Source organism: Argopecten irradians, chromosome 10, assembly GCF_041381155.1.
Source record: "Argopecten irradians isolate NY chromosome 10, Ai_NY, whole genome shotgun sequence".
In the NCBI taxonomy this organism is placed as follows: Eukaryota; Metazoa; Mollusca; class Bivalvia; order Pectinida; family Pectinidae; genus Argopecten; species Argopecten irradians.
Genome location: NC_091143.1, coordinates 4,842,148 through 4,869,025, shown reverse-complemented (window position 1 = coordinate 4,869,025; position 26,878 = coordinate 4,842,148). Strand labels below are relative to the sequence as shown.

At 34.6% G+C, this 26,878-nt stretch overlaps 2 protein-coding genes across 2 annotated transcripts; one reads left to right on the top strand and one right to left on the bottom strand.

Annotated features, from left to right (window-relative positions):
- Positions 1-411: 411 nt before the first annotated feature.
- LOC138334049 (lim and transglutaminase domain protein ltd-1-like) lies at positions 412-20,981 on the bottom strand. The gene is made up of 9 exons (XM_069282766.1): positions 20,655-20,981; positions 20,258-20,343; positions 9,870-10,592; positions 9,230-9,438; positions 6,937-7,850; positions 6,183-6,348; positions 4,150-4,430; positions 2,411-2,596; positions 412-477 (listed from the first exon to the last, which is right to left on the bottom strand). Exons 3-9 carry the CDS (start codon positions 9,902-9,904, stop codon positions 412-414), a joined length of 1,857 nt encoding a protein of 618 aa, XP_069138867.1. The 5' UTR covers positions 9,905-10,592; positions 20,258-20,343; positions 20,655-20,981.
- LOC138332953 (uncharacterized) lies at positions 17,620-25,856 on the top strand. Its single transcript, XM_069281016.1, has 6 exons — positions 17,620-17,678; positions 18,260-18,310; positions 21,619-21,730; positions 22,774-22,900; positions 23,989-24,178; positions 24,697-25,856. The coding sequence occupies exons 2-6, from the start codon at positions 18,260-18,262 to the stop codon at positions 24,868-24,870; spliced, it is 654 nt and encodes a 217-aa protein (XP_069137117.1). The 5' UTR covers positions 17,620-17,678; the 3' UTR covers positions 24,871-25,856.
- The last annotated feature ends 1,022 nt before the right edge of the window (positions 25,857-26,878 follow it).

Sequence of the window (26,878 nt, the reverse complement as noted above, 5' to 3'; positions counted from 1 at the left end):
TTGCAAGAGTTACATTGTACGGGACTTGATAACTTCACCTACTTATTAACAATTTTTTCAAACCTAGGATGGTGTTTGGCTGTCCTTTACACTTTGTAGGGAACATGTATTAACATCGCGCCGTCTACTCTGTTGTTGTACCATTTCCTCTATAATCCTGTACGATCATCCTCGATACTCCAGGGCTTCCGATCACTTACGATCTCTACACCCCTGGACTATCTCATAGTAAAACTGGAGGCAACAGAATAGAACAGGTAACTTAGTCATTTGATGTACATCAAAAGAGCCGTATAACGGTACACTGTGGTTGACTGTGTGACTTTGATGTTAGGCGTCGCTCTCTCTGTAGTCTTCAAAGGAAATCTTTGCTAGCCTGTGATTGGTCAAATGTTTTCAGCTGAGCTGCCTTCAATGTAGAGATCGTAAGTGATCGGAAGCCCTGGAGTATCGAGGATGCTGTACGATATGTGTTAACTGAAACGTGAAAAATAAATCTCGATTATTAAGATGTTAACAGACCGTATTGGTCACAGTCACAACGCACATACACTAAACATATTTACAAGGAAATGGAAATATAGACTTGTAATAGATTTATGAAAAGTACGTGTACGGTGATTGGTTGTTCAGCTGATTAGATTTACGTACTATTGATAGCCATGATCATTTAAGGACGGCCTCTCGTGTGTGTTGCGTTGCGTGTGTGTAGTTCTTGCGTGTTTTGGGAGACTGCGGTATGTTCCTGTTGTGACTCTTTGTAACAGTGAAGCTATTGCTATTTTTGATGCTTTGAAACAGCATTCTTATGTACGCTCGGCGAGCCTGTGCACATCAAAACAATGAAACCACTCCGCGACGAAAATTAAAAGTTGTTTTGTTCATTTCACCTACCTGTAATATTTGATGGCATGAAAAAATAAAACCCAAATATCAAAACCACAGACATTGAACTTGTACATACATATACACCATGGATGGAGTGTTTTAAGTGTTCAGTTGGGACTCTATGATATTTGTATTACTCCGAGAACACTGGTCTCCCGAAAATGACAAACAACGCCTTCTTCGAATTCGCTGTCCTCCGCGACAGACTTTCGGTGGCATTTTGGATTGTGTATGTTTATTTAAATTTTACGTAATTCATGCTACTGATCGATTATTGTAATCCAATGTTAGGAAGGTAACTGCAAAAGAAAGTTCTTATAACGCTTATAAAGTTTTTTTGTGTTGGTTGCATTGATGAACTATATCTGATGATATTATTGCACAGTGAAAGTTAATATATTCTGTCACTGGGAGTTGTGTCTTTTGTTTATCGACAGCTGCGTTATATTGAAAAGGAAAAAGTACAAAAAATATCAACATAAACTTACAAAATATCATGATGATATAGATCTATATATGTACGAGCAACTTAAAGTGACAAATGAACTTATATTGCCGTGTAATGTACGATAGCCTCATGAAGACTTGCTAAAGTCCGATGCATTGCATGAAGTTTTCTTGATGTTAGCGTTCTTATGAGTTCGAAAGAAATTTGAGTGTTATAAGTAACCAAATAATGTACCTTTTATTTTACAAAAGTACATGGCCATGATTTATTATTAGTCAAAAGTCGGTAAAGCAAAACTCACGATAAAATGTTCTGCACGATAATATGTCGCCAACTGTAAGGCTTACGAAGACTTGCTAAAGTCCGATACATTACATGAAGTTTTCTTGATGTAAAAGAAATCCGAGTGATATATATTAGTCAAAAGTCGTCAAAGCAACTCATGTTAGTTTTCTAAAAAGGAAGCCAAAACATTTCCGGAAATGGTAATATTTCTAATGTTATATTTTCCCCAAAAAGTCTTAAATGGTAAGTGGATATTAAGATACGGATATGTTAACTTATTACGTTTTTGTCTTTTAAGAGATATTGATGAAACTGATAATTTAGTAATTAATAAGGAATTACAAAAAATGATACTCAGATTCTGAAAGGTTTCATTGGTGTTGAAATCGTTATTTCAGAAATAATTTAAATATAAAATTTATTTCAGTTATTTCAGGAAAATGAGTTATTCAACTTATTGTTCTTGAAAAACTTTAAATATCATAAAACAAATACGGTATACTGTTACTTTATCTTATTAAACTCCGATATTCAACACTGCACACTTAGTATACTAAATTCAATATTTAAATGAAAAACCAATTTCTTTATTCCTTTGTTAGTCCTTCATTCACAACATCTATGAGTGGCTTTGACACTTTGATTCTAGTATTATCTCACAGAGGAGGTTCAAACATGACATTCCATAGAACAGTTATACACCAGCCTGATAACTGAACACACGGATCCATTTTAATTCTTCTGTCAGCTAGTATACAATATGGCAACCTCATAGAGAGTATAACTTACCCATGTGTGGAAAGTTGCTGCCGCTGGACTCCGTAAACAGACCATCTCCTCATTGTAACTGTTAATTAGACCATCTACTTCGTCTATGACGTCTGGAGTCAAATGAACCGTATCAAACTCACGGACACGGCTGATCAGACTTCTTTTCCCGAGCTTTCCTAACACGCCTTGTATAGACTTCCAGTCCTATAGACATCGAGAGAAAAAAAATATATAGATAAGGCCAATGAATTTAGAGACAATGATTTAATCAGAAGGATCAGCAAATCAGACTGATGATGGACGATAATAATTATTGGTACAATTCTATAGGCATCGAAATTGATATAAAGATATAGATAAAGCCATTGAATTTTCAACGTAATTTCAATTTAGTAACAACCCAGTTAGAAGGACTAGCAATTTCAAATTGAAGGCGATAGTAAATAGTTACACGGAATATCTAAGCTTCGGTCGTGAACAAATGAATCCGCTTAAAGGCCCACTACCTTTCCGGAGCATAATTTAAAGGCTTCTTAAAAACATTAATAACATAAGAAAAACATATCGATGGCCTTATATGAGGTGACATTAGAACGAATATACGTACCCAGCCTACTATACCTTTCGGCCGGGTACGAATTGGTTACTACGTGTCGTAGTGGAGCAGTGCCTCGGAAAATCACTCGATCACAGTTTTCTATATTTTTTGTAGATTTCCAATTATTTTATGCGTATACATGCATTAACATATTATTTCTGTCCAAAACAAACATAACTACCATTCTTGATATCTACATTACCGCTCACAAGACGTCAAATTTACAATTTGTGGAGTTGCCGTATAAATTCCCATCAGAAAGACCTTCATATGTATTATGTCAAAAAAAAATAATGCCTCGTTGAGAATTTGATATTTTATGTAGTTCAGTTTTATTGCCTAGTAGGTAAGCAATATCAAACAAGTTCGAGTAAATGCAAACAGACGTTTTATAATGGTTTGCTTAATCATTTCTTTGCTCCATTAGCAGTAATAGGCACCAATTGTAGCTCTTAAGACGACACCATTTTCTGTATAAAAGTCTTTTGAGCTACATTGCAGCTAGAGGTGACAACACCAAACATATGCAAGATTTCCAACGTAATACATGATAACTGTGGAGATTCATTTCGCTGTTTTGCCGTCTGGCGCAGTGATAGTCAACTACTGGGCGGCGATGGGAAACAAAAGACAAACCGCGTTATAAAATTAACATTTTATTAATTTCGATTAAATTGTTCAGAAGATGACGATACGTGTAGTATTAACGGTAAGTAATTACTATTGTGACGCTTCAAAATTATCGATCTCGCTTTACATTCCCATTTTAAAAATTAATAGCCGCTTCAGAAGGTAGTGGGCCTGTTATACTTTCTACAAATCTAGCTGATTCAAAGTATGATGCAATGAACTGGTTTGCAAGAAAAGCCTAGCAGGAACTTAGGTAATCGATCTAATCGTACAAAGGATAAAATTATATCAAGGGCAAATTTTGCAAGGTGGTTTCTGAAAAGTTAATGATTGCAACAGATCTAAATGCTTTGGAAGAGTAACCGATTTCTGGTTCACTAGCGATAGCCACCATACAAAACCTGCAGCCCACACGGAATCATTTGAATGAAAGAAAGAACTTTAAACATATCACATTTAAACAATTTAATTTAAATCAAACGAGACGTTGTTCAATACAATATACTTGATATTGATGCACGTGCTTTACCTTTACATTTTCTCTTGGTTCTCCCAACATGATGTAGGTAGCCAGCATGACATCGTGGACGGGGACGGGTGGAGTCTGGTACCGATGGAGCTCTGATACGGTTTGTTGTTTTAGCTGTAGGACTCCGTGAGCGAACTTGTGTAGTTTGGCCAGATGGTCTCGTAACTCTTCCGCTTCCTCTATCTTTGGTCGCAGGAGTTCCTCATAGTCTGACGACTTGGCCTTGTCTATGGCTGCATTAAGTACTCCAACATTCTGACGAAGGATGCTGTCCCGCAAGTCTGTAGAGAAAAAGTTAATTATTAACTCACGACATACTTTGGTTCACTATGATGGGATACCAGTTGTCCATTCATAACACTAATTCAAAAATTTTGTGATTGGATACCAGTTGTCCATTCATAACACTAATTCAAAAATTTTGTGATTGGATACCAGTTGTCCATTCATACACACTAATTCGAAACCAGTTGTCCATTCGTAATTAATGGCACAAAAACGTCTTTATCGTTTATTTTCCGCAAAATTTGAAGTGCAGCAGTTTTATTTTCTAAAAAAAAATAGCTCATTATCTGATAAGTAAATACGTGAATGTTTCTTTATTTTCAATATTAATATTTGGAATTCCATTTTTGTTTAGTTATAATATAGCAAAATCCTTTTACTGAGTGCTATAGAATAAAAGCATCGCACAGTATATCTAACGGTGTTCATGTACATTAATGTAAATCCCCGTTTCTGTGTGTGATTTATTACAATACTATTGATTTATATTATACTTTGTGGTTTAGAATTTATATTGAATTTTTAAACACAATAAAAAAGTGAAATAATCATTGGGCGTTATTTATGAAACATCTCTTAAAATGTTTTGCTTTGAAGGATATGTTCACTAATATCGTCCATGGATCATCAGTGCCTGATCAAATGGAAATCATTTAAAGGAGCAGTGTTTACAGGTACTGTGTGTTTATGATCTAGCTTCTGTGTCACAGTAAAATTAATTTGATTTGGTACACGCTTTCTGATAGATTAACATTTATGGATTGTGATAACACATAGATTTCTTATAAATCAAACTTTTAATACCTGAAATGATAAAGCTGATGCCAATTTGGTCGGGAACTTTCATGTGTGTATGATGTGTTTACGAAACTTTAATTCGAAAAAATCAACAACTTGTGCTGTTTCAGTATCATGAAAAAAGATATTATTTTTTAAGTGAAAAAACGTTTATCTTTATTTTTTATGGAATTCTTGAATCCATTCAAACTTTAGTGTGATTAGACACACCAAAATGCTTCGAACAATTAAATATTAACGTGCTAAGAAATACTTGTTATAATGTGATACAATTGTGAACGATTTATTCCAACCAGTTTTAGTTTATACAAAAACTTGTATGTAATGGTGTGATTCGATCCTTATTCTTAAAAATGTGTATATTTTGTAAAAAATTAATCACAGAGATGATACCAGTTGTCCATTCATCACACTAATTCGAAAATTTGTGATTGGATACCATTGAAAATTTTGTGATATACCAGTTGTCCATTCATCACAATAATTCGAAAATTTTGTGAGTGGATACCAGTTGTCCATTCATCACACTAATTTGAAAATTTTGTGAGTGGATACCAAGTTGTCCATTCATCACACTAATTCGAAAATTTTGTGATTGGATACCAGTTGTCTATTCATCACACTAATTCGAAAAATTTGTGAGTGGATACCAGTTGTCCATTCATCACACTAATTCGAAAATTTTGTGATTGGATACCAGTTGTCCATTCATCACACTAATTCGAAAATTTTGTGAGTGGATACCAGTTGTCCATTCATCACACTAATTCGAAAATTTTGTGATTGGATACCAGTTGTCCATTCATCACACTAATTCGAAAATTTTGTGATTGGATACCAGTTGTCCATTCATCACACTAATTCGAAAACTGTCAATTTATAAACACTTAATATAATATCAAACCGTCATTCTTTGAGAACATGCCCTAGAAGTGTACTCTAGTACTTGCCTCGCCTCAGTTGCAGACATGTCTGTCTGTTGAGAGCGGCCGTTAGGTCTCCCCTATCCTCCAAGTCCAGCTGAGTAAAGGCATCTATAGCCGTGGTCAGGGCAGTATAATCAGCTCCCTCTGTCGCTTTCTTCATTGTTTCTCTCACCTGTTTCTCCATCTTGTTCTGTAAATAGAAATGTTTCCTGCTTTGCAAGATGAACTAAGGGTGACTTATTTTTATGATGACTCTGAAAAGAAGTATTACTTTCTTTCACAGAACAAAGGGGCGTTGCTTTGCAAGGAAAGAACCGGCAGCGGTTTCTATATAAAAAAAACACCCACCAGTAAGTAGCGTAAAGCAACGCTAAATGGTGAAGTAGGAACTTGTAAAACGAGAAAAAGGATAATTCGTTAAATTTTACGTTAAAATGTTGTAAGCTACATTAATTGTTCTCGAAATTGTATATAAACAACAATTTGTTGCGTCTTTACAACTGTAGAGTTTTCTTTACCGAATTATTAGTAATATACTACCTCTCTAAACCTTACACAGGGATACTTCCTTTATCTGAAACTGACCTGAATCAATCTTGAACAGAATTTAATATAAAAAAAAATTGACATGAAATTATGGTCAAGATTTCTTCTGAATCAACTTCAGGTAAGAAATGCCTGTGAGCACATAATTTGGAATCAATGTGAAGGGTTAGTTCTATTCTCTTAGATAATGCATGATCTTATCTTTTTCCTTAAGACGTTCCCATATACCCACCTCTGGTTTCTTCTTTTTCTGTGATTGCTGGTCACTAGAAATCAAATAATTACACGCATTAATCTCTTCTGACGTCTTTGTGTCCGTCGTGTGTATACGGAGAGCGTACTCCCCAGGGGCGGGGACATTGACCGCCACATTTAACTTAGACTTCACGTCTATAGCATGCGACACGCATGCACGAAGGTCCTCACTTGTCTTTCCATTCTGGACTAACTCTGTCCGCACTGTTAAATCTTTGATGACCGCAAACACGAACTTTAAATCCCGTCCACCAGAGGTGTGAACAACACCTTTGCTTTGTGAGGGAGAGGTCAGACCTGCTTTGGACGTGTCTTTACTTGGCCCCCATCCTGCAGTACCGACCTGACATGGTAATGGCTGAATTCGTTCTTTTACTTCATTACAAATGAGTTTAAAGTTACATATCCGAAAGAAGGCATCCTCACTTTGGGCACAGGTAATTGTTAATTTATAAACTCCTACAGAGGGACAACGTGTGTGGAATATCCACATCGAACTTCGGCGTTCCATCATGATGTAACGTTCTAGTTGTAGGTCTTTAGCCAAGGGGTTTACAGATTCATGATCGTTGTAGAATAGTAAATACGATAAAACTCCACACCATTTTGTATTCACTGTCTTAAAGCCTATGCTTATCTCTCCATGTTTTGAATGTAAGCACGCTTTATTTTCGGTCAGTATTTTGACATCACCATGGAAATAAGTCGGCCGAACATGAGCTATCTCTGTGAATTTCTTAATGTCATACGGGTCATTGATGAGCTGCCATTTTGGATCGGTGGCCATTGCCATAGTAACGAACTCGTCAGGGTCTGGTATGAAGTAATACTCATTCAACTGTGTGATATTTACTCCCGAGGATTGTTCCTCTTTCTCTCTTGCTGCCCCTCCTTCACAACGAAAAAGAATGGAGACATATTAACGAAGCCACCATCATACATCAAAGTACATAATTACGCAAGACTCAAAAAATTGGGTTGGACCTAGAAAGAGCGAGTTATTTGCTTCATCAACAAATATAGTTATTGGGGGACACTGGACACTGATGGTTTCACACCAGTATCACTTAAGCAATTCTAGAAGTACTGAAATAGGTTAAAATCGAGACTGAAATAGGAGTAAAAATAACAACAGAGTATAATGTTGTCAAAGGAGTTATGATGACAAACCAGTTAAATACATTAACAACTCTTTGATCATAATCTTTTTTCTGTGGTGGGACCAACTATCGTTAATGAATGGCTTCTGAACTCAATTTGATCTGATATAGCGTACTACCCTGAAGTTAATTCTTCGTATTAACCTTTACTTTGATATAGCTCAATACCCTGAAGTCAATACTTCGTATTGACCTTTACGCTGATATAGCGAACTACCCTGAAGTCATTACTTTGTATTAACCTTTACCCTGATATAGCTCACTACCCTGAAGTCAATACTTCGTATTGACCTTTACGCTGATATAGCGAACTACCCTGAAGTCATTACTTTGTATTAACCTTTACCCTGATATAGCTCACTACCCTGAAGTCAATACTTCGTATTGACCTTTACCCTGATATAGCGTACTACCCTGAAGTCAGTACTTTGTATTAACCTTTACACTGATATAGCGTACTACCCTGAAGTCATTACTTTGTATTAACCTTTACACTGATATAGCGTACTACCCTGAAGTCATTTGTATTAACCTTTACCCTGATATAGCGTACTACCCTGAAGTCAATACTTTGTATTAACCTTTACCCTGATATAGCGTACTACCCTGAAGTCATAACTTTGTATTAACATTTACTTTGATAAAGCTCACTTCAATGAAGTCATTACTTTGTATGAACCTTTACACTGATATAGCGTACTACCCTGAAGTCATCATTACTTTGTATGAACCTTTACACTGATATGGCTCACTTCCCTGAAGTCATTACTTTGTATGAACCTTTACACTGATATAGCGTACTACCCTGAAGTCATTTGTATTAACCTTTACCCTGATATAGCTCACTTCCCTGAAGTCATTACTTTGTATGAACCTTTACACTGATATAGCGTTCTACCCTGAAGTCATTTGTATTAACCTTTACCCTGATATAGCTCACTTCTCTGAAGTCATTACTTTGTATGAACCTTTACACTGATATAGCTCACTACCCTGAAGTCAATACTTTGTATTAACCTTTACCCTGATTCACTTCCCTGAAGTCATTACTTTCTATGAACCTTTACACTGATATAGCGTACTACCCTGAAGTCAATACTTTGTATTAACCTTTACTCTCCACGAGGGTGTATTTGCCTGTGGTGTGACCACTGACCGCTGAGTATGCCCACAATGGGAAAACGAGTCTCCACTCCCCGTCTACATACACACCATTCCACCTGTTTGTCTGCTGACTGACCAGGTTCTCACTGTCACCCACCTCATACCCAGCCGCCTTGGCCAGGCCCTCGATCACCACACACGGGATATCGGCCTCCCTGGAATAAGAAAGTGCAACATTCTATCAACGAACACTTATGAATCCATCCATCCTTAATTTGATCTAGTGATCTCAAAATCATATGTTTAATTCCCATTTATGATACGTTTTAACAATTCATTTTATAATTTCAGGGGTTTTATTTACTGATTACGATTATGCACACATTTCTGTCCTCCTAGCATACGGAGACTTGCGACTATCTGTGATGCCAGCTTGTAGTGCATTATGAACAGGTCTAATCGTAGTTTAGATAGACCTTGGCGAACAAAAGACATATGCGGTTACCTAGATGTAAAGCTTGAATGCAAAACCTCACAAATAAGCAGCCGACAGAAAATATGGGTGTTAAAATATGGTAACATTTTGAAGAAGTCTAAAGTATCTGGCGAAAAGCCGACATGTGACTATCTATAAAAAGTGACTAACCTACAGAGCCTGGCGAAGAGATAACAGAATGTCATGAGGCTTCGTTTGACCTGCTGAAGTATGAAGTTCGGGGAGTCTGGTGGTCCGGCTGATGTGGGTGGATTCTGGTTCTTACACCCGATCTAGTAGAAGATGGCCCGAACTCGCTGTAGGTCGGTGGTTAGACCTTCCGTCAGGTAGGTCAGCAGATCCTCAAAACTGTTTCCTAACTCATCTGGTGCCTTCAAAACACTGGTGTTATTGTCCCAGAGTATTGTGTTGAAGAATGTATTGAATTCACTAAACTTGTCACCAAGTCTGACTTTTAATCGTTGTCTTATTGATTTTAAGTTTTTTTTAAAACTATCACACTCATAGTATCATCTATAAAGTTTTAACTTTAGCAACATTAATCCCACTCCTAGACACCAGATATCAAGTTTTACTTAGACTATTAAATCCCTTATGTTTTGTGACATATATGTTAGAAAACGTTTTCTTGGGTCTTATTTTCATTGGTTCTTTATTTTAGCTACATATTGATAAACGAATTGGCTTATCCTGTTTTGGCATTTTGGTATTTTTGAATTTGTTTCGAGGAACATTGTTTTGATAATATAATCAACGTACCATATTAGCTCGTTGGTCTATCCTTTTAAACTCTCGTTCCTTGATGAGATTTTTCTTTTTAGAATAAGATGGTCGAGGAGGTGGATATCCATCTGGTATGTATGGAAATTCGATCTGGAAACAAAGAAAGTAAGTTGTTATTTTTATAAAGTAATTCTGACCCTGATCTTCAGCTCTTTACAAAAACCAAAGCCCAAAAACCAAGCTTCGTAACTTACACTAATCCGTGTCTCCAGATTTTCACATTCTACGTAGTTCTAACTAGATCTACAGGTCTGATCCGATCTTGCTCCTAAGCATTTAACTTACTCTATATCATCTTGTTTCATATTTAAACTTGCTCTACAGTTCCTAACTTTTTTCCGTTACTTTCTTTTGTGTCAATCCCTTATTTATCCAATAGTTCATGAAGTATTCACAAATGTAGGCTGTCGTTGTTGTTATTGATTTTATAAACTTATCAGATTTTATAAATGCGCATTCTAATGTTCACTTGATTGGTCAGTTTATTGCAGTATGTTGCAGGTAATGCTTAAATATGTTGATAGTAACATGTTTACTAATTACAGTGATATTTGTTTGTTCAGTTGTTGTTGTTGATGACGATGATGATGATGATGATGATGATGACGACGACGATGGCGATTTACAAGTTTTACTATGTAATGTGATGTTGAAGTTGCACATTCTGCGTTAGAACGTATATGTAGATATATGTATTTTCAACCTTACACGAAAGTGTTGGTATTTATATGCATGCTTATTAACTTCAACCATTTAACTATTTTTATTTGCGTTGATATCATTAATTAAGTTATACAATAATGATCACATTATAAATACATACCTTTACACTAGAACACTTCTACATGTAATTTACAATGCAATTTAATTCGTATAACAAAACCGTGTTGTCATTATCTCACGATAGGGCCTTTACGGGTTAAAGCTGTCAACTGTTAAGGTTAGGATTAACACAAGCGGCGAGGCAATGCCAGTAAATATAATAGGATTAAAATCTTATTACAATACAATGAGATAGACATGTATGTCTGTGTATATAAAACTCAAATGAGTAATTACCATTGATAAAATGTCTCTTAAAATATACAGCCTATCTGCAGGACAAGTAAGCTTCCGTTGTTAGCATAAATATTCTCATATCAATAACTAAAACATCCAAATAACTGATGGCTGGCTTGTTACATGTTGTTATCGTAACGACATGAAGTAACGTGACTAGTAAAGTGACGTCCGTTAGTAAGGACACTAAGGAGGCGATCCATAACGGTCATTTCGGATTTCACAGGGAAATGCAGTGCTCTATATCAAAGTTTGATACACCAGGGACTAAGTGTGGACGGAATGACGAATATTGGTATCTGTAGGGCTCCAAAATATCCGATACCGGGCCAGAATAAATTATCACAAGTATTAGCTTCCCAAAAAGCTAGGTGGGCTACGCGGTAGCTTAACCCTTTGATTGGACAGAATATGGAAATTAAACAATGACATGATTTAATTGTTCTGTTGAAAACCATTTTATAATTTGTGAGCTTGTGTTAGTGCAAGGTAGCCAGGTCTAGTACAGACGAACAGTTTTAATAATACTTTTGCTTCCAACAAATTAAAATGGGTTTTATGCAGAGATTGCTAAGCTCAGAGAAAAGACAAAGAAAATATTGAACTTAATCTAATATGTTTCTATATTTTTCTATGGTCCGTTTTCATTCCGCTTTTAGTATGTACTGTCATCCCGCATTATGTTCCGTGTGTCGTTAATAATATATCTGATTATTAATGTTACACGATGGTGATCTAAATCAAATAAGAAATATAAAAGTAATGTCTCGAACATGGTATACTACTACAGATATATTTGTTCCATCTGTAAATGGAACCAGATTGAATTGAAATGCCCGATTAATTTCTAGAAAATCCTTATTCAGAATACTTTTACTACGAATGCTTGTTCTACACCGAAATCTAATTAACGGATGCAAGCGCACATGTGACCATGCTTTATCAGGAAGATGGCGTCCGAATCCGGACAGATTAAAGTCTGTTTCTGTAATTCGTTTTAATATTACTTCAACAGGCAGTGCTTGTAACACACCGAACATCCATCTGTTTCAAGCGTTCTTGCTACATGGCTATCCTGCAAGATGGCGTGATTTGCATCCGATTCTAACTGCAACGCCTCAAGCGGCGTAGCAACAAGAGCAAAAATATTGAATAAAACACTAATTAAATTGTGAGGATTTTATAAATATTGCTGAAACAATGTCAAAATGATTACAAACTCATAAACATGACTAATTCTAAAGCCAAAATGATGTGCAAAAATTCTGTAATTTCGAGGAACATAGAAGTTAATGTTGAATGTCTAAAAGTTATACAGAAAATAAAAACAACTGTGAACCTACGGAAATTGTGTTTCATGTATTTGAATTTATTTCAAATGATATTCTGTTCAGTTTCAATCTGTTGCAGTTTTCCTATTTTGGATTCATGAAATATCCTTTTTTGTTGATTGTGTGTAAATATAAAAGAAATGTATCTGATGATCTAATTAGTATTAGTGTTTAAATCGTCCATGCGTCCAACTGTCTTATAAGTGAGCCATACATAGATAGTTAAAGGTAACATATAGGGAAGTAGAACTGGTATGTATATGAGGTGAGGGTTATTTACGTATTATATGCAACTATTTCTTTTGTTGCACTTTGTAATACACCTTATCTGGAAAACCATAAGGTTTAAGTAATAAAATATTGTATAGGGTCCCGTGATATGGGAGTTTAAGTGCAGAAACAACAATAGATGATATCACAGCTATTTTAATATTTGTAAACTTCAACAAATTAAGATCGTATGTTGGATGATTCAATATCCTTCAAATAACTTTTCTTTTTTAAATTTTAATTGAACTACGTAGTCGTGTATGTGGCGATTGATTGGAAGTATCAAGTAGTGACATAATATTTCACCAGAATGGCACTTGGCCATACAATGAATTCATGTTTCTCAGACGCGAGTTCATGCACTGGAACAACAATGATTTGTATGGAGTGCTACACGTTTATTAATATATGTCTTCTTATAACTGTACCGATATCCCCATTGTAGTCATGTTTACTGTAAATATTGATGTAATTAAAGGTTACATTATATTCTTGGATCATAATCAAAATACTGTGATTTTAGAATTCCAACCCAGAAAACGAAAGTAAAATTTCATAGATGATATCAGGCGGGCACTTGCAGTTAATTTGATGATGAAGCAATGACAGTTTATACTGACAATTTTGAAGTTGTACGAAATAATAAAGTGATGCTTATGAAAGTGTGTTGTTGTTGTCCTTATTGTTGTTATTGTTGTTGTCGTTATTGTTGTTGTTGTCAATGACGCTGTCATAACGTGTGGATTAAGACAAGGTCAGACAATTGAAATATGATAATAGACTTAATACAATACTATGAGATAGTCATCTTATAGATTTAGTATTATGTAAATAAAACTTAAATAGATGATATTCATTTTTAATTTTTTACGATTACATTAAACAATATAACGTTATGTGCTTTCCACCTTCATCATTTAAATGAAACATATCACGCAGTTATTTTTTTCATCGATTATCTAGATAATAACAATATAATTACTTAGTACAGTAAACACGGTTATAACATTTATTAGAGACATCTTATAGGAACCTTGATGGAGAAGAACACTTTAGTGTACGTTATAACTATATCTTCATTGTAAGCGTCTTCATTTTAAACGTGTTTTACTGTACCCAGAAGCAGATGATATTAGGCCACATGCATCGTTCGAACGCCTTTTTCTTTCTGAAGGGTATACCTTTTATATCAATCCAGAGTTATAAAAGTTAATTTCAGTAATTGTTAGCGTAGGTTCTAATAAAGAAATAAAAGAGACAAGAACTTAATCAGGTAGCATTTAATGACTCACACAATTTTGAGAATTTTAACGACATGTTGCATTCTTGATGAATAATACATAAAACTAGTGATGTTTATATATCAAAGGGACAATTTAGTCGAATGTGGCATTGATATAAATATATATATATATACATATATAGGAAACCAACCAATCATCAACTCCTCGGTGGTTATTTATTTTTTTTATTTTATATTTTCATTTGTTTAACTTACGTGACACCGGCTTGAGTATGGATATAGCATACATATTGTACCTGCCGACTTTAAGCATTATCAGTTTAAATAATTAACAATATTACGGAATTTGTTAATATACACTGCTTCCAAAAGTTCTGTTTACTTATGTTAAAATTCGCTGACAATTCATCGCTAAAAACTGTCGAAAATGCAATTAATGAGTTAGAGATATAAATAAGTTGATGGGATGATGTCGGACATGTGCAGCATATCATTGTAATAGTTTTACCATGTATGCTGCATATTCCCGTCATCGCTGCCTATACTTTGTATCTCATCTTTGTTGAAACATATTATCATAAGTCATTGTACTTCATAATTATGTGTTCACTTTTTATAGTGTCACAATTTTATGTATGTCATTAATAAAATGACATTAACAACATTTTCTATCGCTGTTGTTTTTACAATGTTTCTACAAACGAGCTGCTGTCTCTGTACAGTATACCTAGCTACCATAAATAATGTATACTGATGCCTGTAATATTAAGGTTCACACATTTCCTGACTTTTCTATATTTGTAAAAATGCACGAGTAACAAAATCTTATAGGACAGGGTATTTGGTTTTGTGTTTCATAAAAATGTGGAACAATACGTTAATGTTATATTTTGCTTCGTAGTTATATAACAGAATTAACGTCACTTAATTGTCCTTTAATTTCTCCTACTGCTAACTATCGTATGATATCCGTCTTCGTGACCACACTGATAATGTAAACGTCGTAATACACTAGTAAATTATTTAAGTAGTAACCAGAAGGGGTATCAAGTGACTTTGAATATGTCTGAATTTATCATATATCAGGTATCAAGATAGTATATGTCAATGAAATATCATCATGTTGACCGTTAACCTTTCAAGGTCATTCAATTCCACAAAGACTTAATCAATCCTCACATTTCCCCATCCTTCATATGGATTTCTTTTCACCTGCAGTCACATTCGTCAAGAAAACCTCCATCATGGGGGGATACTGCGTTGATTTATTTCTGGTGTAAACAGGACTCGAATAGGCCTTACATTAGCTTGATTTTAACTATGATGTATTTTTGAGTTTTAAATGAAATGATTTGTAAATAATCTAAAAATCAAGCAACATAATGTTGATTATAATAATTATAACACTTTTATATTCTACATGAACTAAAGAGAGACGCACAAAATAAAGACTATATAATACTTTGAAATATTTGATGAATAACCTCACTATATGTAGTTAGGTCAAGCTTAGTTGTTTTTGTATTTGTTTTTCTCTTACGAACAGTGATATCAAACGTGATTATATAATCTTCATGGAACATAATCAGCAGTCAAGAAAGATTTAATACAAAACAAATAAGCTTTTGTGAATATGCTTGGAGATCTTTTACCCAATAGGCTTTAAATATCGAAATTGAACTTCTGAAATAGATGTCGTTTTCACAGTGGTACAAATAAAGATAATATGTTTACAGAAAAAATAAATTTTTGTAAATATGCTTGAAGACCTTTTACCTAAAAGATTTATAAGTGATCCAATTTTGAATGAAACAATTATGATATTATACAATTATTACCCTCTGTGGAGGGATACATCTAGAATTGTCTAGCGAAGCCCGAGAGAAAATAACCCTTTTCAAGGAGACATTTCTAGATGTATCCCGACACATAGGAATATGATTATTTTATTATACCGAACAAAATTAAAACAAATCCATAAATTTGTTACACGAACAAGATATCTAAATCTCTGGTAAAAGAACTAAAGACATTTTCCAACAACGTTGTTAAATTTGTCGGGCTGCAAAAGATAAGCAACAACGCGCTAGCGTTGCCATTGTTGGTTGACGTTGCCGACGACGTCAACTTCCTGTCACGTGCGGAGGGGTTATTTCCCTGGGGTTGTTTCCTTCGGAGGTTATTTCCCTGAGTTTATTTCCCTCGCCTTCCAATTCCGATGAAATATCTAACTTATTCAATGTCATGTGATGACGTTTAATTTAATCAGAACATTCTAAATGAAAGTGAGGTATAATAATGCTTTTTAAATATTGTCTTGAATACGTATGTAACCGAACAATGCCAAGAATTTTGCAAGTGTAAACGTTAAATCATATAACTAATCTGTATACGATTCTATATAGAACTGACAACAATATGGTAGATTTCTAAATAAAGAACAATGGACTTCTTGGTAGTGGAAAATACCGAGAAACATCAAATGTGTACTTAACACAAAGATTATTTGGTCTATTGACTATCTATATTTAGAATTATTCGAAGAAAAATTAATATAAATAAACATTGGTTGCATTAACAACAGATCTATATTTATGTGTATATATGCAATCAATCTTTATAGTATTTTCCGTATAACTAAATATATTATTTGGTATCGTCACCATCAGTTAGTAATAATATATATCGTTTCCATTGGTATAAACAAACACTGATGACCCGTCAGGGTTATTGGTCTGATCTTCTTTCAAATAGACTAAATACTATCACACATTGAATCAAATAACCTATGATCAAGTTTTATAAATCATCTGAACATATGTTTACCTTAACATAATGAATAAACATTATGTCTAATTAAACATCAGAGGACTACTTAGAAATGTAAAAAGAAACATTTTGTTAATTTTGTCTACTATATACAATAGATATGACAAATCAAAAGCTACATGTTTCCATATATGGTTTAAATTGAAATGAATACCACTGACCTGTCTACTCTTTGTTGTAGACTTTAAATTACATGAGTACACTTTCAAACTGATGTATGGACGTTCTTTGTTCATTAAAAGGAACACATGATCTACACTAGTAAATAGTGATGTAACTAACGATAACGTAAGAACTATTATTTGAAATAATTCCATTTTTCATTTGGAATTCCAAACCAAAAATTCAATAAAACCGACTATCACATGCTATATGCATTACAGACCAAATAAATACATTTAGTATTCAAGTGTCCGAGCGCCATCCTACAATTTTAAATTAATCGTAAGTATTTTGATTTAAATTTATTAGATATGAAACATGTTCACTAATCGATTAAAAATAATTAAAATATGTCATGATAACTTACAATTAAAACTAGAATTTTTCGAAAATAGAATTATTATGCGTCCATATTTAAATTTTTTGTGAAATGAAAAACTACATTTTAAGTATATTTTTGTTTGTTGTTATTATATTTAATGATGTTGTAGTGAGCTATAAAGTGGGGATAATTGACTGAACAGCTATTTTCGTGGGGACATCGTAAATGACGTGGGTATATGCGCATCATTTATAGTAATTATTACGATTTTTTTACATAATTTTTCAAATCTCGTTTTTTTTTTCTGGAAAAAAAAATCACATGACTGTCATATATATTCATCAGTCCATCCACCAAATACAAAAAAAAATCTATAACAACATTCATTTTCATTGAGTTAGCCCCCTGTGGCAGTAACGTGAGCTGGATAACGGACGTATACTAATCAGAGGAGATAACTCCAAAATCACCAATTCCTTCCAGTTCTAGAGTGTATTTTACAGTTGAATATGAAGTTTTGTGATTATGATTTCCGTGACAGATGCCGATCACTGACGATGAGAGACGGATCACTATTGTAGGAGATGTACAGGTAGGTTAAAGTTGTATGGTCTATCACTTTTGCTCTTTTTGTCATAGTGAAAACTGTTTAAGTGTTATACACATTTTCTCCGTCTGTCTGAGGTTTAAACTTTCTCTTTTTACCACTTTTTATTAAGTTGCAGCACTGGAAGTATTTTTGATCATACAAGTAAAAAAACATCTTTTAAACGTGTACACGCGAAAAAAAGGCTCGAAAGATGCCGAATCATTTCGAACTTGTCCGCACATTGTCGCGACAATCTCGAAGTAACACAAGAGTTGTGAAACCAAGAGTTATTGTTATTGGCCGACATAAGCGTTTGGGGAGCTAAATCATCAAATTATATGTCCATGTTCAAATATCAAATGTTAAAGCGACATATCGTTTCAGTTCTGAAATTTGCATGAAATGGAACTTTAAGTATTGACCGACTCACATCACATGCTCTGCTTTCTCTATAAATACCAAGCGATGTAAAACGCGTTTGATGTTTCTGTTGTCATAATTATAAAATGTATTTTAGATTTAACAAGAGGATGCATTTGTTATATGGTGTAACAAGAGCATTTGTTATATGGTGGTTTCGTAAACATTTATTATGCGACAGTTCATGGAACAACTGTTATTATTTTGTCATCTTACAGTAAACCTGTCAATCTGTCGATCTGTCTATCTTATTTTGATTTCTTTCCTTTTATGTCTGTTGTCTTTCATCAAGTCCTATCGCCACGTCGCTTTGATTTTAACGCATAAATCATACGAAATTCTAATTTTGATTAAACAAAATACATCATGCAGTTGATGGTTTTCACTGTGTCTATAGATAAGACAAGCAATTTTATAACATGAAGAAAATAAAAGAATAAAACAGAATAACAAGAAAAGGAGAAATTGATATGGGTCTTAAGCAACGTTTTATTTCATGATACATTATCGTGCTAATTCTACATTTAGACGTACAGTTAATTATGTCGTACCGATGTTTATTTGTATCGAGTTAGGTCAACTATTTAATATATATGTATTTCCGTAATTGACTATTCTAATAAGATTATAATCGTGGGACGTTATGAATACATGTAGTGTACATACCCTGTCTGGGGCGGTAATGGTAATAGGCATTGACCTGTAGTTGTAATCATATACATGGTGTGATATGTATAAAACAATACCATGTTGGCAGTATCTTATGGTAGGATCGTCAAGGGTTACTTACAAGGGAACTTACAAAGTCAGCAGGGTTAATGTTAAAAACGATTTAGCCCAATACCACGAAGTTGACACCTTTCCAACAATGTTTTTGCAATCCTTTTACATTTTAATGAAATGGGCTTAAAGAGACACAAGTTTGCAAGAGACACACGATCATTGTTTAATTAAAACCTTTCTCTCTCTCTCTTACTCTCTCTCTCTCTCTGTGTTTGATTCATATCTGGAAGATCTTCCATTTAAACTATTTAAAAGAAAGAATATACCTAGATATATGCATGTTATGCAATGGTCAATATTGTAGGACGAAAAGTTACTTACGTAACATTACATACCATCCAAAACTAATCAAGAGACATTTTTAGCAAACAATGCAACACCATACAATTTTTATCTTTAATGTATTATTGGATAGCTGGGTCCCGTTTCAAAAAATTTACTAACTAAGGAAAACTCCTTAAATTTCCCCATAGGAAAGAATTACAGAAACAAAAATTAAATTAAATTAAATTAAATGGTATTAATGAAATTTATTAAGTTCATTGTCATGATCTTTCCTATGGATTGCTATGGGGAATTTTATGGTAAAGAGTTTTCTTAAAGTTAAGAAATGTTGATAAAACTGGGTCCTGATGGCACTATATTTAATAGGAAAGCATACTTTATAACTGACTTTGACTACAAAAGTTGTAAATAATATTTCCCTGAACGTTTGTTCGTGTATAAATAAAGAGACTGAATACTCACGGGATCAGTGCTAGCCTCTGTCAGGAGTCCATCGTCCTCCCCTATAGGTCTAACATGGGATCCTCCACACCCCATAATACTTTATTCTGATAATACAGAAATGATATACATATTAATATTACGTGTCATAATCTGTCATAAACATACATCTAATAGATTATTTAGAATGTACGGTCACTCGACGACTTTGGTGTTTAAATCAATCTTTATATGGACCATTTTCCTTATCAAAAATTATACTCACAGAATTGTAAAAAATGTAAATAACTTAGTTAGATAAGGAAACGAAACCCTAGTTTGTATGCATGTTTAGAATTTTCTCTCGTAAACTACTTAACAAAATTAGATAAAAGCAATATATTGTGATCCGGAAGAATGACCGTCTTCCAATACTTACTGTTTCTATATGTTATGTCCACAAACATAGCCTCCATCAACGTGCATACCTTATGTGGTATACACCTCTGCCGTTTTACATATCCTTCGTCATATTTTTGATTCGGTTGATATTCACGGATTGCTTCAATATCACAGCATCCGAGCTGAGTCTTTTATACCCATAGTGTTCCAAGTGAAAGACAAATGAATCCTCCCTACCTATAACTAATTCATAAGCACACAACTCGATTATATTGTACATTGTGCAAAACCCTTACCGCTTCGAACCTTTGTTAAACGTGTGTATATTAAATGCTTTGTTTAGCATTCTAATTGTCAACGCAGGATATCACACCTCATGAATTTTAATATGTTCTGTGAAACAAAGGGGCCAATCTGGCTGTTAACTACGTGTATTTTATGAAAGACATCATAAGAATCTCTGGTATTTAACTCCGATGTACGCAAAGTGAGCTGTGGTTTTGGTTTAGTCCTATAAGCTAGTTTGATGACGAATTTCAGACCAGCATCGGCTGAAGTTGATTTTCCGGCGAAATCGATCAAAATTTTAAGAAAGCACAGAACTTAGACTATAGCCTTTTAGGATTCAAAATTTAAGAAAAAATGGACTCCGAAAAATCATGGTTCCTGATAAACATCATGTTTGTTTTAAGGATGGACGCGGAATCAGCTTCATATTCATCTGTACAATATGGAGTAAATTTCCAACTTAAATTACAGCTTTATTCTTAATATTGATATACAATGTGTTTAATAGGAAGAAAAATATTCAAATAATAAAGAATAATAAATAAATAAGTTAATAATAAAAGCTTAGGCCACTTAAAATATCATCTTGTCCAGTGATATACAGTTTGTCAGGAAATTGGAAAGGTCTTTGACTATTGTTAGCAGAAATCATGACATAATGCATGTATTGTAGTTTTAGCAACCTTGGTTCCGCTGATTGATCTATCTTACAGGATAGTAACTTTACTTACATATGGAAGTCAACCCTAGACAAATGTGAGGAGGTCCTGAAAACACCTTTCGTCAAAGGTGTGAAAGACGGTAACCTTGACCAAGAGGTGTTTGGTAAATCTTTCCTCCTTTTTTCCATCCCATCATGAATATCATGTTCTGCCTTCCATTTCTTATATGTGCATTATACATCATGTAGGTAGTTGTAAGACATGAAAAATTATTATCTTAAAGACTCTAACTTCTTACTAAAATGAGAACAAACGTCATAGAATAATAAAATCTGTTACCTGTAAGTGATCGAGATCGGGTTATCTCAGTCGAGGGCTAAGATTTTGTAACATAATCCCAACCGAGGCGTTAGCCGAGGTTGGGATGTTACAAAATCTTAGCCCAAGACTGAGATAACCCGATCTTGATCACTTAAAGGTAATAGATTTTTTTTCTCGCACCTCTAAGATATAATAAAACCATCCATAAAACGCATTCAGAGTAAAATTATCCCGTCTTGGGCCTCCTGGTTCAAAGCCGATTGACCATTTCATCTGCGTTTCGAATTTAGTCATTCCGCGTAAAACTATAGTTCGGTTATATCAAAGAAAAAGGCTGATCAATCGGTACATACTATTTTAATCATTAAAAACAACAACCAAAAAATGCATGGTAAATGCTGAATGTACATAATTCTAATAATATTGATTGTCTGAAGCGTGTGACGTCATCGATTCGAGAGTATGACGTCACATGCGCGGACTGTTACATGAATGGTGTAAAATTCCGCCAAAAATCGCGTAAAGGTACCAGACAGATCGGACGAGATAGAAAAATCTAGCACTGGGTATCATGTGAGATTTCCCTGTCCGAGGTGCGAGAAAAATATTTCTTGGTGTAATACAGTATCATTAATTAAAAAATAAGTTTTATCATTAATGTACAGTTCTTTCTACTTGCTATATTAATTATAAATATCCTTTCATTTTTTTGGGAACAAATCGAACTCTCCGAAACATTTCATACGATATGTATGTACCTTATTGAGTTAATACCACTATTACTAATATACCAATAAGCAGTGTTTTTCCCCATTTCAATTCGTCTAAAGAAAAATACTCCATACTTTATTTGTTTCTCCATTGTTTCCGTTTTCCCTGTATTAGGTAGATATATGGTCCAGGACTGTGTGTTTCTTTACGAACAATACAGATGCATCAAGAGAGTAGCGGAGAGAACGACCGATCTGACAGTTCGACAGCTTCTCAACAATATACTTGATAAATATCAAGGGTAACAATACTAGAACTAAGGATAATATAACAGCAACATTTTTATAATTTATAATTTTGAAATGTAATGCTAGGTTTAATCTTATAAAAAAAAAGATTATACATGTGTCATTCTTTTCCTTTTTCCTTTTACAACATCACTAAGAAAGAGGAAATCCCAAACAGTTTTAAATAAACATTAAATATTGCCACCTTAGAACACAAAGAATTTCTTCAAACAAGTTCATGTCATCATGATGAGTAATAAGATTCGTAAAAACAAACAAAAAAGTAACTCGTATAAGCAAGTTTACATTCATAAATAAATTAACTTTTAAAACATCTTACGGAAAAGTAATGTTTAAAGTAAAAGTCGATGTCGAGATACCAAAACAACGCGGTATAATGTACCCTCGATTAATCGCACCTTCTGGTGAACGTGACGTCACAATCACAGGGAGTAATAGACTATATTTACATATGATCCTATATAGTCAAAGGGAGGGGAGTTGCGTTCAAATTAGCGTAAACGCAATGACGTGTGAATACAAACGCAGTGCAGGTTCGGACTACTTCTAGTTCACGCTTACGCGCTACATGTAGAATAAGTCTGTATCCCATTGCGTTCATACCACCTTTAACGCAATCAAAACACTGTTCAATCTCTATGTAAATCATTATGTATAATAATAACTTCAGTGCGAAGACACTTACCATTATTTTTATTAGTGACATTATGTACGTTTTTTAGTTACTTCAAATGTTAAAGCTATGTAATTTAATAGCTTTGCATACACATCCATCAATATACCAAAATGTATATTAAAAATGATCACGTTATCATCCCTCATAGAGTTATATAACAAATGACGATGTTGTGCAACTGTTAATAGCTGCCATGACTTAAATTTCGTTGAATCGAAAAATACTATTTTTTGTTTTCTAAATTTAAAATTCAGAACCCGCAACAACCACAATTATGACTAGAATTTATAGAACTGTAACACTGAAATAAACCTTTATCGGAGGAAACCTCACTTTTAACCTAGCAAACACAGAGTCATAAATTGTGTAGAATTCATTCAAATGTCACAGTCTGTCACCCTACAGACACTACGAGAGAGCCTTCCGTGTATGGCACATCGACCCGAACAACCCTTCCGGCATCAAACTAGGCAAAGCATGCCAGGACTACATAGACTACATGAACAGAGTCGCGGAGACCATGGACGCCATTTATTTTGTGGTATCAATGGGCCCGTGTCTGAAGCTGTGGCAATGGGTTGGAAGCAAGATAGGGGTATGGATGTTATTATTCAGTCAAGATTCGGTTATGTGTAGCGCAATTGGATTGACCAGAAAACGCAATCAGTAGGGATCCGGGTTCGAACCCCGGTCTTTTCGCTACATATTATTCTCTTTTTTTTACAAAATTGGTCTCAAAGTCTTCGCCTCGAACACACAACTAACACATCCGCATGTACACTGCTGAGCGCACACTCTCAATACTTGAAACAGGCTTCGTAAGCTCGCCAGTGTTGTAACAGGGGAGGAGATTGAGCTACCTTGTAGACACGATCCAACTCTGCACATTACATACAAGAGGACGTCATTAAATCACTCTAACTGTTGACGGGATGTTAAACCTTATCAACCAAACAACCATATTATTGACATCTTATTTAATGACACAATTTGATATTCCGTTATCAGTATTTAACTTTAATTAACTACTGAATGGTATTTGATTTCACAATTAGGCCTATAAATCTGTTTCTTGCATATTAAAGTATCTCTGTAATAATTATCATCTTACAGACTCTACATGGCGCTTACAAAAGCTGGGCAGAAGCCAACTTTCGCGGTGGCAGCACATTGGAGAGAGTCATTGATACAATCGACAAGGCTAAATTAGACCTATCCAAGGCCATCGATGTATTCCAAGAAGGCATTGCTCATGAATACAATTTCTTTGACTCAGCCAGAAAGTAGTGCGCGTTTGTACTAATGAAAAGTGTTTAAATAACATTTTTTTAAAGCTAACGTTCAAAATGTTAGTTACCATACACTGATATTTAAAGTTGTGTGGTTTATGACTTTCGCTCTTTTTGTTTATAGTGAAATCTCTTCAAGTGTAATACATATTTTCGTCGTCTGCCTGAGGTTTAAACTTTCTTATTTTACCACTTTTTATAAAGTTGCAGCAATGGAAGTATTTCTAATGATAAAAGAAAAAAATCCTTTTGTCTTGTACACGAGAAAAAATAGGCTCGAAAGATGCCGAATCATTCCGCACCCTTCCGAACATCGTAGCAACAATCTCAAAGAAATACGTGAGTTGTGAAACCAAGAGAAAATGTCAACAATTTTTCATAAACAAAACATGTGGTCGACCTCAGCAGACTGGATCTACGACGAAATTAATGCCCGAACATTACATTATTTGATACACACAATATTTTACGGTGATGTGTGAATTAGATGTTTCAAATACTCGCTCTGTGGACATATACCAGCTTGATTTGCTCATAGTAGCCAAAAGGAAAACGGAAACAAACGCATGTGCGCTTACGCTAATTACCTCGCTCACCACCTGAAGGTCATGTCGACATCAATCACGTGTTTTGATTTGGAATTCCGAAAAAACTAAAAGATACTGAACATGGCGATGATTGAAGTCGCTTTATTCAAAATCAGCAATATACGATTCCTAGATTTCGGCTGTCCTATAGGCTGATATATGCTTTTGGGGAGCTGAATCATCAAGTTACATGTTCATGTTCAAATATCAAATGTTTAAGCGACACATCGTTATAGTGAAATTCTCTTGAAATATACCTTTAACATTTTTCTATCAAATAGATTTTAAAACAAACTTTTTGACGTATCTAAGGCGTACTTTGTTTCTATGTATTGATGAATTTGTTTCTTTTTTATAGATGTGTGTTTTGTAATTTGTTTTTGTTTATTTTAATTCATTAAAATTTCCTTTGTAGTTATTTGTGTAAGCTTTGTTGTTGATAAATGTTTTATGTGTTCTCTATAGAAGTAGATCACATTAAAATATTAGCGTTTTGTATTAACAATGGCAAATATTATGAATAATTCTGTTTTTTTTTTGTTCTATTTTTTTATTCTACCAGTAAAACACCGGCTAGTCTGGGGACAGATCAGATTAATGTCAGTGACGAGTATCAGGTCATCACCGGCTAGTCTGGGGACAAATTAGATTAATGTCAGTGACGACTGACAATAACGACGAGTATCAGGTTAATGTCAGTCGTAGTAAAGTAGGGGTTAGCTACTCTATTCTAGGAGACTGACAATAACGACGAGTATCAGGTCATCACCGGCTAGTCTGGGGACAAATCAGATTAATGTCAGTCATAGACAAGTAGGGGTTAGCTACTCTATTCTAGGAGACTGACAATAACGACAAGTATCAGGTCATCACCGGCTAGTCTGGGGACAAATCAGATTAATGTCAGTGACGAGTAACAGGTCATCACCGGCTAGTCTGGGGACAGATCAGATTAATGTCAGTGACGAGTATCAGGTCATCACCGGCTAGTCTGGGGACAAATCAGATTAATGTCAGTCATAGACAAGTAGGGGTTAGCTACTCTATTCTAGGAGACTGACAATAACGACGAGTATCAGGTCATCACCGGCTAGTCTGGGGACAAATCAGATTAATGTCAGTCATAGACAAGTAGGGGTTAGCTACTCTATTCTAGGAGACTGACGATAAAGGACACGAACGACGTCAGTGACGAGTATCAGGTCATCACTGGCTAGTCTGGGGACAAATCAGATTAATGTCAGTCATAGACAAGTAGGGGTTAGCTACTCTGTTCTAGGAGACTGACAATAACGACGAGTATCAGGTCATCACCGGCTAGTCTGGGGGCAAATCAGATTAATGTCAGTCATAGTACAAGTAGGGGTTAGCTACTCTATTCTAGGAGACTGACAATAACGACGAGTATCAGGTCATCAC